The 13,336-nt window shown below is 45.5% G+C and overlaps 1 protein-coding gene across 1 annotated transcript in view; it reads left to right on the forward strand.

Moving 5' to 3' along the window:
- The window catches only part of FER1L6 (fer-1 like family member 6), a 129,343-nt gene that overhangs the window by 41,676 nt on the left and 74,331 nt on the right, over window positions 1-13,336 (forward strand). Inside the window, exons 16-18 of the mRNA XM_060116195.1 lie at window positions 2,870-2,989; window positions 4,501-4,653; window positions 11,845-12,022. Of these exons, the coding sequence (XP_059972178.1) occupies window positions 2,870-2,989; window positions 4,501-4,653; window positions 11,845-12,022 (451 nt within the window). The remainder of the gene's footprint in view (window positions 1-2,869; window positions 2,990-4,500; window positions 4,654-11,844; window positions 12,023-13,336) is intronic.

Raw genomic sequence — 13,336 nt, forward strand, 5'->3', positions numbered from 1 at the left:
GTGGCTGGTACCTCTCTGTGCCCTGGAGATCCTGCACAGTGCTGAGTGCCTTAGAGATGTTCGGTCCCTATTGAATGAGTGACGACTGAGAAACGCCAGACCGAGTCAGACCCTGATTATCTCTCCTTGAAACTTCAGTTCCATCAATGGCACCAAGGAACGTCTTGTATGAGGCCATGATAATTCTGCAAAATAAAATTACTCAGTGTTTGGCCAGCGACATTTTAAAGATGTGAATGAGGCCCACAGAGGTTAAATGATTTTATTTAAGGGTCACAGCTGGTTAATCATACTCCAGAGACTAAAGCCCGAGTCTCTGAACACTTGACTCATCCGGCTTTCCAGAACAATAAATGAAGTTTTGTGTCCTCTACGCCAAGGAGGCCAGATTCCCACCCTACGTAAGACCTGCTTCCTACTGCACGTCTTCCTCAGCACCTCTGACTGTCTCTGCGGTGCCCGTCCTCCACAGACAGCCCGCACAGCTCTCTCGTTTCCTGTGTCCGACAGTCCTTGTCCTGAACAAGCCCAAGACTTCAGTGCTTTGCAGTGGCCCAGCTTTCTCTCCACATTTCCAGCCTTTGGGTGGACACGTCCACTGCTTGCCTCATGGCACCTCTGACTCAATGTATCCCACTCAGCCCATCATCTGCCCACCAAAGCTCGTTCCCTGTCCTGTATTGGTACCACCAGCCTCACTTGTTGCTCCAGTCAGAAGCTTAAGAATCAACTTTGAATCCTGTAGCTCAGCGGTCGCCAACCTTTTTGGCTCCAGGGACCACTTTCGTGGAGACGATTTTTCCACGGACGGGGGCAGGAGAGGGGGGCAGTGGGAATGGTTCAGGCGGTGATGGGAGCGACGGGGAGCGGTGGGGAGGGATGGGGAGCGATGGGGAGCGGTGGGGAGCGGTGGGGAGCGATGGGGAGCATTGGGGAGCGGTGGGGAGCGACGGGGAGCGGTGGGGAGTGGTGGGGAGCGATGGGGAGCGACAGTGAGCGATGGGGAGCGGTGGGGAGAGATGGGGAGCGACGGGGAGCGATGGGGAGTGACGGGGAGCGATGGGGAGCGGCAGATGCAGCTTCACTCGTTCACCCGCCGTCCACCTCCTGCTGTGCGGCTTGCTTCCTAACAGGCCACGGACCGCTACCGGTCCACAGCCTGGGGGTTGGGGACCCCTGCTGTACCTCACACTAAACGGTCATTTTGACCCCAGGCCAGGTTGAGACCCCGGCCCTTAAAGACTCTAGCACTCACTCCATTCTTCATTCCCAAGACCACTGCCTAACCCGAGTGCTTTAGCGTCTCTGGCCAGGGCTATCACAGTCATCTTCCTCCAGTCCACCTTCCATACCACAGCCAGAATGGTCTCCAAAACACAAATCTGCTTAGGTCTCTCTTGATTAAAAAAATCACTGGAGGGCTTCCCTGGCGGCACAGTGGTTAAGAATCCGCCTGCCAATGCAGGAGACACGGGTTTGAGCCCTGGTCAGGGAAGATCCCACATGCCACGGAGCAACTAAGCCCATGCGCCACAACTACTGGGCCTGTGCTCTAGAGCCCGCAAGCCACAACTACTGAGCCTACGTGCCACAACTACTGAAGCTCACGCACCTAGAGCCCGTGCTCTGCAGTGAGAAGCCCACGCACCGCAACAAAGAGTAGACCCTGCTTGCCGCAACTAGTGAAAGCCTGTGAGCAGCAACAAAGACCCAACACAGCCATAAATAAATAAATTTATTAAAAACAAAAGCAAAAAACTGGAGTCTCCCAATTGTTCATAAGATAAAGGCCAAATTCCTTTGTGTATGATATACAGGGCTGTTCACTGTCTTGTCCCAGCCTAGTCTCCCAGCCTTGTCTCTCGTTGCTCCCTTTCCATGTATCTATGTGCCGATGATTCTGAACCCTCACTGATTACGTGCCTTCATATGTAATTGTTCCTTCCAACTGGACTGTACTTTTTCTTCTTATCATCTGATGAATTCAATGCATTTTTTGCTCAGCACAAATATCATGTTATCCATAAAACCTGGCTTTGGCCCCTTTGGTCCCATGATGCATTACACATTTTAGTTATTTGCATATATTGCTTTCACCTCACCAACTGTCAAAGTCTCAAGTAAAGGAAGCTTGAGTCCTCCTCTTGTCCCAGGCCTTGGTTCCTAGGATAGTGCCTTGTCCATAGCAGGTATTCAGGTCCTCTAATCAGAGGGCCTCCTCGGTGCCAGGCCCTGTGCTGGGTGCTGGAAACACAAGGCTGTCAGTATTTGGTGCTTGTTCTTGAGGAATTTATTGACTGGTCTATTCATTTCACAAACATTTATTTAACACCTGCTATGTGCCAGGAACTCCGCCAGACTCTCAGTGTTCAAGGTAAGAATAAGACCGAGGGGGCCCCTGTCCTTGCAAAGTTAACATTTGAGTGGGGAAGACAGAAGATAGATAACAAAAAATAAAAACGATTACAGGTTATGATTATGAAGTTTTTTTTTTTTTTTTTTTTTTTTTATGAAGGGCATTTTAATAGGCCATGGTGATTGGGAAAATGTGGGAGAATGTATGACAGTGGTATCATGGCAGTGGAGGCCTGAGGAGAAACCAGCCATGCAGAGTCTAGGGAGAACATGTGGTCAAGAGGAACCTTAAGTATCCCAGTCTTGAGGAGGGAGCTGGGCGTGTTTTAGGACCTCCTGAGGACCAGTGTGTCTGAGGCCCAGTGAATGGAGCACTCCAAGATGAAGCAGCCAGTGGGCAGGACCCACTCGCTTGCATGGAACTTACAAGCACTTTCAGGAATCTCTAGCAACAGGACTGTGCTCACTAACCAGATTTCTAGAAAGATCTACACCAACTCTTGTTTTGTTTTAGGAGGCCATAGCCAAGGAGGCCAAGGGGCTCACTCAGCAGCAGAAGAAAAAGTTCTCTCTTGATGAAATGATCCAGGCAGCCCAAAACTTTGTGGAAAAAATCCGCTTTCTTGTGGATGAGGTAATCAACTATAAAGGCAAAGGTCATTTGAAAGATTAGACTGAATATCTTCCCAGTGGGGCTTGAATGTTTGATAAGAATGAAAGATGAGCAGTGTTTTCTCTCAAGCCCTGCTGAGCTGAGCAGGTACCATTCGTTTGAAGGGTGAAGGAGGGGGTTTTAAATTAAGCCAAACATGTACGGCTTTATCGATTTTTTCACGAAGCCTGAGTATTCAGCCAAAATAAAAAGCACATTTCTAAATAATAATAATAATAGTAGTAATAATAATAATAATAAAGCACACTCCTTAATAGGCTCAAGAAAAGTCAAAATAAACATGGGATCTTTGATAGGTTTTTAACTGCAAGGAAATTGAAACTCATGTCCAGTAAAAGTTCAAACAGCTTCTCATTTTAAAGTTAACTGTAAGCAATATCTTCTGGTGACTACTAGAATGATCTAAAAAAAGTCCTCGTATTTGCTTCTGTTAAATACTAGGTTTTGTGATGGAAGTTTTCAGGGAGAGGTACAGATTTACTGCTTCTGTTGTTCCTGAAAGTTTTTTTTCCTGTTGCAAATTCATCATTCCCTGGAGGCATAACAAGCCGTGAGATAGTCACTTTGGAATGCAGGAATTTTAATAAGCACCCAGAAGGTTCAAACCAGGTCTGTGACTGACTGACCGTGTGGCCAGAAAACCTCCACAGGGATGTCTCTGTTTCCATGTCAAGAGAGAAGGGATGCCTTCTTAGGGTACCAATTACACTAGAGGATTACGGGGTTAGAAAAAGTATCTGCTTCCAGTCCAAGAATGTCAAAGCCTAGTTTATGACAATATGCCTCCCTTTTGTTTTGGAAGCTATACTGGCTCAGCAATGTGCATTTCAAACACTCACAACATAATGGGCCTCTTGGCAGGGAATTCTGCAATTCTTATCTTGATTAGCTCAACTTTAAAGTCTAATTTTCTGTGCAATTTAGTGCAGTTTCTCCTGAATAAACACCTATAATGGAGCGAAAATACTTAGCAATTATATTTTAGGTATAAAATCCCTTATAAAATTGTTTTTCCTTCCTAAAGAGCAGATGGAAAGACATCCAAAGACATTCATGGATTTTTGTTTTTGGTGTTTCATTTGAATGTTCTGGAAATGTTACCTGGCTCTTAGGAGGTCTAATGCTGGAAGCTAAATCATGATTACAAGATTGCAAAGAAAAAATCCATGGGAAGGTGGAGCAAACGTTTGTTCTGCAGACAGAGAAAAATAGGCCACCCAAGATGCCAAGTCACGGGTCCGACTTGCATATTGTCAAAGCACGATAAGCAGTTTGGAGTATGGGGCTTCCGTGACCTAAGACTTTCTCAAAGAAGCCACGCTTAACTTGCTTGGCTGCACAGGTGTTTCAGTACCCAGAAAGTTTAAGTCACAGAACTTGTTGTGCAGAAGGGGTGCTGTTGCAGGATAGGAGAACCCTGGAAGTGCCGTGTAAACACCCACCTATCAAATCCATCCCCTCTGCCTCCACAGCCACAGCACACCATCCCTGACATCTTCATCTGGATGCTGAGCAACAACAAGAGGGTGGCATATGCCCGCATCGCCGCCAAGGACTTGCTCTATTCCCCCATCAGGAAGCAGATGGGTCAACACTGCGGGAAGATCAAAACTCACTTCCTCAAAGTAAGTCTGTACTATTTTTGACTCAAAGATGGGAATCTCTGTTTTTCCTGGGTTGCACGGCATTCCTAGTGTGTGCCCAGATCTCTGACTTGACCCTAAGACTTTCAAAAGTCTGAGGACAACTAGAACATCTTGCCCCCTCTTGATTCAAGCTGTGTTTTAGGAGACCATCCTGGGGCTGAATATTTTCCAATTTTCCAATAACTATGTCACCAGAGACATATAAGGTGCTTTTTTAAAAATCTAGTGCAGGTATCTTAAGATTATTTTAATTTTTACTTCTTTGATTACTAAGAAGAATGAACATTTTTCTATTAGTTTCCTCTCTACTTTTCTCTTGAGTAATTTATCTATGGCATCATTTTACACGAGTTCATCTATATTTTAAAAATAGACTTCAAAGAAAATTGAAGTTTAAGAAACAAGAAAAAAGAAAAGGTCATTTGGAAGATTAGACCAAAGAAAACAAGAGGAGAGGTTGTTATTCCACAGAACTGCTAGTTTAGGATTCCTAGCGGCTTTACACTGTAAAAATATGATAGTCTTTTCATCTTGGGTCCCTGCACCACTCATGAACACAGGGTCATAGGCACAATCTCTGGATAGATCCTACTGTCTTTAAATCAAGATTTGAGCCTTTCCTGGAGACCCTGGGTATTTTACCTCTACTACAAAGACATTTCTATCCCAGGAGTGAATTTGAGCAAACATGGAGAAAGACTGGTCCAAAAGCTTAACACTCACCAATGGCTGGCAACAAGAGTGTGTGATCTGACTGATGAAATTTCCCAACTCACAGTGGGATGTCCTGCCAATCTGAGCTCTGATTATTTGCTATAACATAATTATTCTTCCACTGCCTTAGAAGGAGGATGAGAAGGCTCAAAGCCATGCCATGTGAAGAACAGGGGAGGATATGACAATGTTTACCTAGAAGAGAGATTTGAGAGCATGATAGAGATTTTGTGTTCGCAGGGCTTCCACGTGGATGGTGGCATGATTGTGTGTGTGTGTGCGTGCACGTGTGTGTTTCCAGAGGCTAGAACTGGGCCCCACAAGAGCCATGACAGGGAAATAGTTCCCTAAATAGAGGTCCACAATGTGTTCTTTGTCCCCTTGATATGAATATGGCAGTGGGCAGCTAGATTAGATAGCCTCAAAGCGCATCCATTGGCTAGAGTCTACTGTTGATGTGATTGTTATGGGAGGCAGACAGAAGAGGCATTACAGGGTACTGGTTTAATACTTGAGCTTTGAAATAAGGTGAATCTGGGTTGGAATCTGTAGTAGTTTACTAGGGCTGTTGTAACAAAGTGCTACCGTGTGGCTTAAACCACAGAAGTTTATTATCTCCCAGTTATGAAGGCTGGAAAGCTGACACAAAGAGATTGGCAGGGCTGTGCTCCCTCTGCAGGTGCTAGGGAAGCAACGCTTCTAGTTTCTGGTAGCTCCTTGGCTTGTGGGAGCATAACTCCAATCTTTTTTTTTTTTTTTTTTTCTTTTTGCGGTATGTGGGCCTCTCACTGTTGTGGCCTCCCCCGTTGCGGAGCACAGGCTCCGGATGCGCAGGCCCAGCGGCCATGGCTCACGGGCCCAGCCGCTCCGCGGCATATGGGATCCTCCCAGACCAGGGCACGAACCCGTATCCCCTGCATCGGCAGGCGGACTCCCAACCACTGCGCCACCAGGGAGGCCCATAACTCCAATCTTTATATCATGTTCTCCCTGTGTGCATGTCTCTTTTCCTATGATGTCCTTTGTATAAGAATCTTACTCAAGACTGAGCTCATGTTAACTCTGTCTGTAATGACCCTATTTCCAAATAAGTTCATATTCTAAGGTACTAGAGGTTGGGACTTCAACATATGCATTTGAGGGGAATACAATTTTACCTCTTAGTGAATTCCAGGGCTAATATTTAGGAGCTGTATGATTTGGGAAATGTTACTTAACATCTCTGTGTCTCCTGTTCTTCATCCTTCAAATGGGGATGATGTTGAGGATTAAGTGGATAACTGCACGTAAAAGAACACAGAGTGTGCATCCCCCGGGGTCATCACGCAATAAATGTTGGCATTCAAACAAATGGAAGTCCAACATCTAGGGGACATTTCTGGAATTGTGTGTCCCCTTCACATCCAGGGAAGTGTTTGTGGTTCTGTATGTTAGATGTTATGGAAAAACCCAACGAACTTTTTGGCCCACCCAATATTTTCTGTCATGTGTACAGAAGGAGTTTTAAACCCACCTCTGTAAAACCGTAACTGAAAAAGAAAAATTCACCCCAGTTATTCACCACAAATATTTCTTCAGCTTTCTCATTCCAAGGAATTCTGGGGTTGAAAGAAACACCTGTCTTAAAAATAGCAGATCATTTCAGAAAGCCCTGTGCTAAAAATAAGAGAAAACCAGCGTAAAGTAATTCCTTCCTAAATATTTTGATGTATCCCAGAATTATTTAAAATTAGAACAAGAGAACAACTGTCAACTAACACCAGACAATAGACCTAACTGGGAATTCAGGACCTTTGCCCTGTGGCCTTGGCTTACTTCTTTTTCTGGATTTTCCTTTTGTCGTTGGGATTGCTTTGGGTGATAGCTTTGTAAATGTTGAACAGGTTGTTCGATTGTCCTGACGTGATGAAACATCTCGATAAGATGAAAACTATTTTCATTCCTGTTTTGATTGTTACCCCTGCTTTTAACTCCCTCCCACCACCTCCCTTTAGGCCCTGTGTCTCTTCAGTGAATTGGTAAATCTGAAAAAAGCAAGAGCTGCTCCAGGGAGACAAAGGATTCACCCACCTGCTGCTCACTCCGGTTTCTTAACTGGGAATTAGAAAGTGCAGTGAGACAAAGCATAGAACGTAAATCTCTCAGATCTCTAGATTTTTTCCAGAGTCGCCTCAAAGTTTGTTCCACGGAACAGCTGTCCTTGGAGCGGTGCCATAAACATCCCGTGTTCAAACACATTTAGAGGTTGCGGTTGTATCCCCCTCTTGGAGTTTCACAGTGCCCGTCAACCAGTAGAAAAGTCAACGTCCTGCAGTCAGGAATCATCTTTTACAACACATCCTTGTCAACCTTATTCATCCAGAATAGCTATTTACAAATTATAGGAAACTGCTATGCCTAGGGGGCCCAGGTTGAGGGAATATTAATCTAAAGGAAACAAAACTGCCTCACATGAAGTCACACGGCTAGGTAATAGTCAATCTGGAACGGCAATCAGGTTTTCATGGTCCCTGTTCCATGATCTTTCTTTCTCTCTAATCTAAATATATTCATAATGTCACTAAAAATGCTGCCACAGAATTTGCTGAGCTCAGCCTAACCCACCGTCCAGGAAAGCAGAGTTCTCCCCCTTCAGTCTCAGGGGAGGACATTCATTCCAGAAGGAAACTCTTCCTGTGGGAGGAGATGGACGCAGCGGCCCAATCTTCTTTTCTCTCGAGTCACCTCTTAGCGCCGAGTCCGCCACTCCTCAGTCTCGTTTCCACCTCTATCCTGGCTTCTGCTCCACAGCCCTGCATCCAGACTCTTCCTCCCAGGCCTCCAGGTTTCCATCCAGCTTTCCCTAGGATGCAGCAGAAAGTGGAAGCTGCAGACACCCTTCCAGGTTCTGCCTCAAAGTGAAGTCACTACAAGGCAAACACACCTTTCTCACACTAATATTGATGGACCAACTTCAACACAGTTTGTGGGACCATCTTTCTCTCCTTTTTCTGACTGGCCAAGATTTCCCTTGTTTTGTAAGACAGCTGGCATTTCACCAGGACCCAGGAGGGGAGGTGGGTGGGTTACAGGAGAGGCTAAGACTTTAGCATTCTGTCTCGTGCAATTTTTACACATTGGTGATCATAGTTTTTTGACGCAATTTTGCATTCTTTAATTATTTTTCTTTTTGTTTTTTCTCTTTCCCTCCCTGCCTTGCCATGCAATTCTTAAAAGGAGAGAAGTTGCTCTGGTTGGTCAGGCTTCAGGAGCACATGTGAGAAAGGAGAGTGGGGGAGGGGAAGGCAGGGAAGACAGCTGAGGCTGGAAATGCACGTGAAGTGAAACGTGGGCTGTTGCTTCTGCAAGCACCTAGGAAGGTGCTCAGTGATGGTGTGTGAGTTCCAACTTGGATTCCTAAATGAGAGACTGCATTGTCTTGCAAACAAGTTCAAGGTGTGTATTTTTAAAAAGATGTATAAACGGCAAACTTTAGGCACGCAGCCATGGTCCTTGTATAACATTTTCACAAGATGTTAGCTGAGTTTTGGTTTCTAGCCATGAATTCCCATACACAGGTTGTTTTCATAGCAGTAGAGATGAAGGATGTTTTGTGTTTTTGTTTTACTTTAAGAAGCAAAGGATATCAGACCTGCTTGGGGGCACCACAGCATAGTTAAGAGTCTTGCTACTCAAACACTTAAAACTGTGGTCCATAGACCAGCAGGATAAACATCAACAGGGAGAAATCTCAAATCCTACCCCACACCTACTGAGTCAGAATTTATATTTTAACCAGATGCCCCAGCAATTCACATGCACGGGTACACGTACCAGTGTATGAGGAGCCTGGGCCAAGAGGATGGGCTCTGGAGCCAGGTACAGCCGGGTTGAGTCTTGACTCTATCCCTGCCTCGCTCTGTGACATTGGACAATTGTCTTAACCTCTCTGAGCCTCCACTTCTTCATCTTTAAAATACACATAATGGAAGAATTTATTTTACAGTCGTCATGAAGATGAATGATAACTTATTGCTTGTTAATAGTATGCAAGTAATAGGGCGTTCTGTGTGTAGGGAGGAACATTAGACCAGGGCCTGGGACAATGTAAGTGCTCAGCACATGTAAAATATTATTATTAGAAAAAGAAATAAATAATTCAACAAATATTTTCCGAGTGCTTCCTGAGTGCCAAGTACTCTTTTAGGCCCTGGGGACATCACTGAGATATGACAGTGAAAAATCCTGCCTTTGTGAATTGATGTCCTAGGGCTGTATACAGATGGCAGAGGGATTGCTTTTATTACAACAAAATAACCTTAGGCTCTCAATAGCTATTTGTTTGATTGAACAAGTGCACAATGCATTTTAGCTATTATTATTGTAGAAGTGATGAATTGAGGGTTATTTGTCTTATTATAATTTTTTAAATTATGAGTTGCAGACTGGTTGTCTTTACTAACAGCAAAATGACCTTAGTTGTTTCTTTTTTTTAAATTTTTTGGAAGTATCACTTTTTTTTTTTTTTTTTTTTTTGGCTGCATTGGGTCTTCGTTGCTGCGCACAGGCTTTCCTAGTTGTGGCGAGCTGGGGCTACTCTTCATTGAGGTGGGCGGGCTTATCATTGCGGTGGCTTCTCTTGTTGTGGAGCACAGGCCCTAGGCGTGCGGGCTTCAGTAGTTGTGGCACGTGGGCTCAGTAGTTGTGGCTCATGGGCTTAGTAGCTCTGCAGCATGTGGGATCTTCCCGGACCAGGGCTCGAACCCGTGTCCCCTGCATTGGCAGGCGGATTCTTAACCACTGAGCCAGCAGGGAAGCCCCCTTAGTTGTTTTTTTAAAGCTGAATAAATAATGGCATCCCATTCCCTAAAGAATAAAATCTAAACTCCTCCGTATACTCAGCAGGATTCTGCAGCCTCATCTGTGTCATTCTCTGTTCCAGCTCTTTCTTTGCTGAAAGCTCTTAGCAAATCTGTCCCTGGCACCAAGTAAGCACTCACTAGACGTCAGCCCTAATCACCACAGTTAGCTCCTGCCCCTGTATCTCTGTTCAGGCCCTTCCCTCTTCCTGGGATGCCTTCTCTACGAGTCCAACTCCAAAGTACTTATTAAAGCCTACTGGAACATGTGAGTATTCAAGAAAGGATGGATATACCTGCTTCTTCTCCTCTGGTCCTATGGCATCTTCTCTCTTACACTTGACTTTGCATCTGAGTAAGTGAATGCAAGTCGACCTCCCTGTCTAGATGTGAGCTCTTGGAGGGGAAGCCCAGGACTGTGTCACAGTCATTGTGATGCCCTTCTGGCCCCACTCCCTCAGCAAGGTCTGGTGGCACTTGGTAGTAGTTGCTGAACTGAGTTGCTCACAATCCTCTCAGGGACCACACAGAGCAAGACAGGAAGGCAGGCAAACAACCAGGCACAATTTGGGGTTCTGGGGCTTTCCACGGGTACCTGGGAAATTGTTAGAGCAAGTGGTAGCCTCTCCTAGTGGGATTTTGTGATTATCCATGGAAAAGAAGTGGTGCAGAAGAAAGGGGAATTGTGCATTGATGGGAAATCCTAGGAAACACTAAGAAGAGGCACTTAGAAGAGTCAACAAAATCTGGAGAGGTGGCCACTTTCAGGGTGAAAGCCTTGCCAGAAATCCTGCACCCAGCCGAGTCTGGGGCCTGAGGTTCCTTAGATGGGGGTGAGGAGTCCCCTAATCCCGGTGACGGAGAAATAAAGGAGCTGCTCTGCATTGAGTTGTGTCCTTCACATGTTGAGAATGCACGCACCCACACACCACACACACACTACTACACACATAAACACAAATTCAAACAAACATAAATATAAATACAAATCCAAGTACATTCAAAGGAGGGAAAGCAGGGTAGCAAGGGAATTTGAAACCACACTGCATGAGGGAGGGGTGAAGGGATGAGAGGTGTCTAGCAGGAAGAAACAACGTGGTAGGGCAGGTAGATGCCTTCAAGCCCACGGGGGCCTGACCTATGGAAGAATTCCAGTTCTTCTGAGCAAAGCAAAGAGGCAGAGGCTGTGGTTGGAACTCAAGGCAATTGGAAGTTCTGGGAAGGGGAATTTCAACTCAGTGTGGGGAGAAGCAGGCTGTGGGCGCTCAGAGTCCAGAGCCCAGATCTGGTATCATCTCCCCTGGTTCGAGTCCTGGCTCCGTCACTTAAAAGCTGAGTGATCTTAGGAACTTATTTAGCCTCTCTGAGCCTGAGTTTTCTCATCTATAAAACAGGGGTAATAACCATACCTACCTGTTAGGTTTAAATGATCACACAGGGCCTGCTTGAGCTTCAGGCCCCATTAAACCTGGATCCTCCTCTAAAACTGTGCATCGTGGCAACGGGGGTCGTTGGTCTCATTTTAATAGGAGCCCCAGGGAAGGACCTCTTTTCTCAGAGAGTGAGGCCCACAATGGCTCCTTCTAATGAGGTGGTCTTCCTTGTAACCTTTCCCCAGCTTCCTAGAAAACAGCCGGCTGGTTGGTCGATACAAGCGAAAATTGACGTGTACATGTGGCTGGGCTCCACCAGACACTCTAGTGCCATTTTGAACAACTTACCAGCAGGCTATGAAGCAGAAACGTCCTCCAAAGGGGCTGGCACCAGTAAACCCCCAGCTAACCTGCTCTACCAAGGTATGGTACCCACTGGGCCAAGAGGGTCATAAGATGTCTCTGGTGGGCTTCTGAGGGGTGGCATTCATGAGCTGTTTGCATACTATTTTAGGATCAACTTATTTGCCTCTTTTTTTTTTTTTTTTGCAGTATGCGGGCCTCTCACTGTTGTGGCCTCTCCCGTTGCAGAGCACAGGCTCTGGACGCGCAGGCTCAGTGGCCATGGCTCACGGGCCCAGCTGCTCCGCGGCATGTGGGATCTTCCCAGACCAGGGCACGAACCCGTGTTGCCTGCATCGGCAGGCGGACTCTCAACCACTGCGCCACCAGGGGAGCCCTATTTGCCTCTTTTAATACAGTTTCTAAATTTTCTTTCTGACCTTCCAATGTCCCATCTAAAGAATAAAGTGAAGTTATTAAACATATCTGGAATAAATATTTATATTTTTCTGTTAATGGAGAGAATGCAATATGAGTTTCTTTGTTAGCAGACTATATAGACTGAGTTTGCATTTAAAGCAAAAGATGTCTTTTTTGGGGCTTCCCTGGTGGTGCAGTGGTTAAGAATCCGTCTGCCAACGTAGTGGACACAGGTTCTATCCCTGGTCTGGGAAGATCCCACATGCCGCAGAGCAACTAAGCCCGTGCGCCACAACTACTGAGCCTGTGCTCCAGAGCCCATGAGCCACAACTACTTAGCCCACATACCACAATTACTGAAGCCCGCGTGCCTAGATCCTGTGCTCTGCAACAAGAGAAGCCACCATGATGAGAAGCCCACGCACCACAACAAAGAGTAGCCCCCGCTCGTCACAACTAGAGAAAGCCCGCGCACAGCAACGAAGACCCAATGCAGCCAAAAATAAATACAATTTTAAAAATAATAAAGCAAAAGATGTCTTTTAAAGAGACATCAGTAAGTTCTTGTGCTCATAGAACCTGTGGAATTAAAGCAGATTTCCTTTTACATGGCATTGGGGTTTGGACCCATAAACAGCAGCCATCTACATTTCCCATTAATGACTCAGTAGAAACTGGTATCATTGGGGTCACTCATGTTTCTCTAACTTGGTTCTTGGGTTGGCTACTTTTAGCAGTTCAGCATGGTTTATATAATCCTCTCTTCTATGTAGGTACTTTCTATGAGCGCCATCATATTTACATTTCCATATAATTTTGAACTTTATTCTAAGCATTAATGCCTTACAGTTGCATTTTGCTTTCTGTTTCCAAATTGCTTCAATTTGCACAATCCTTGCTGCTGAATTCAGATGGGGTAGAACACAGTTTTACCTTCCCTTCCACTGAAGTTGAGTTTTGAATTGAGCCAGTGTC

Source organism: Mesoplodon densirostris, chromosome 13 (genome assembly GCF_025265405.1).
Source record: "Mesoplodon densirostris isolate mMesDen1 chromosome 13, mMesDen1 primary haplotype, whole genome shotgun sequence".
Classification (NCBI taxonomy): domain Eukaryota; kingdom Metazoa; phylum Chordata; class Mammalia; order Artiodactyla; family Ziphiidae; genus Mesoplodon; species Mesoplodon densirostris.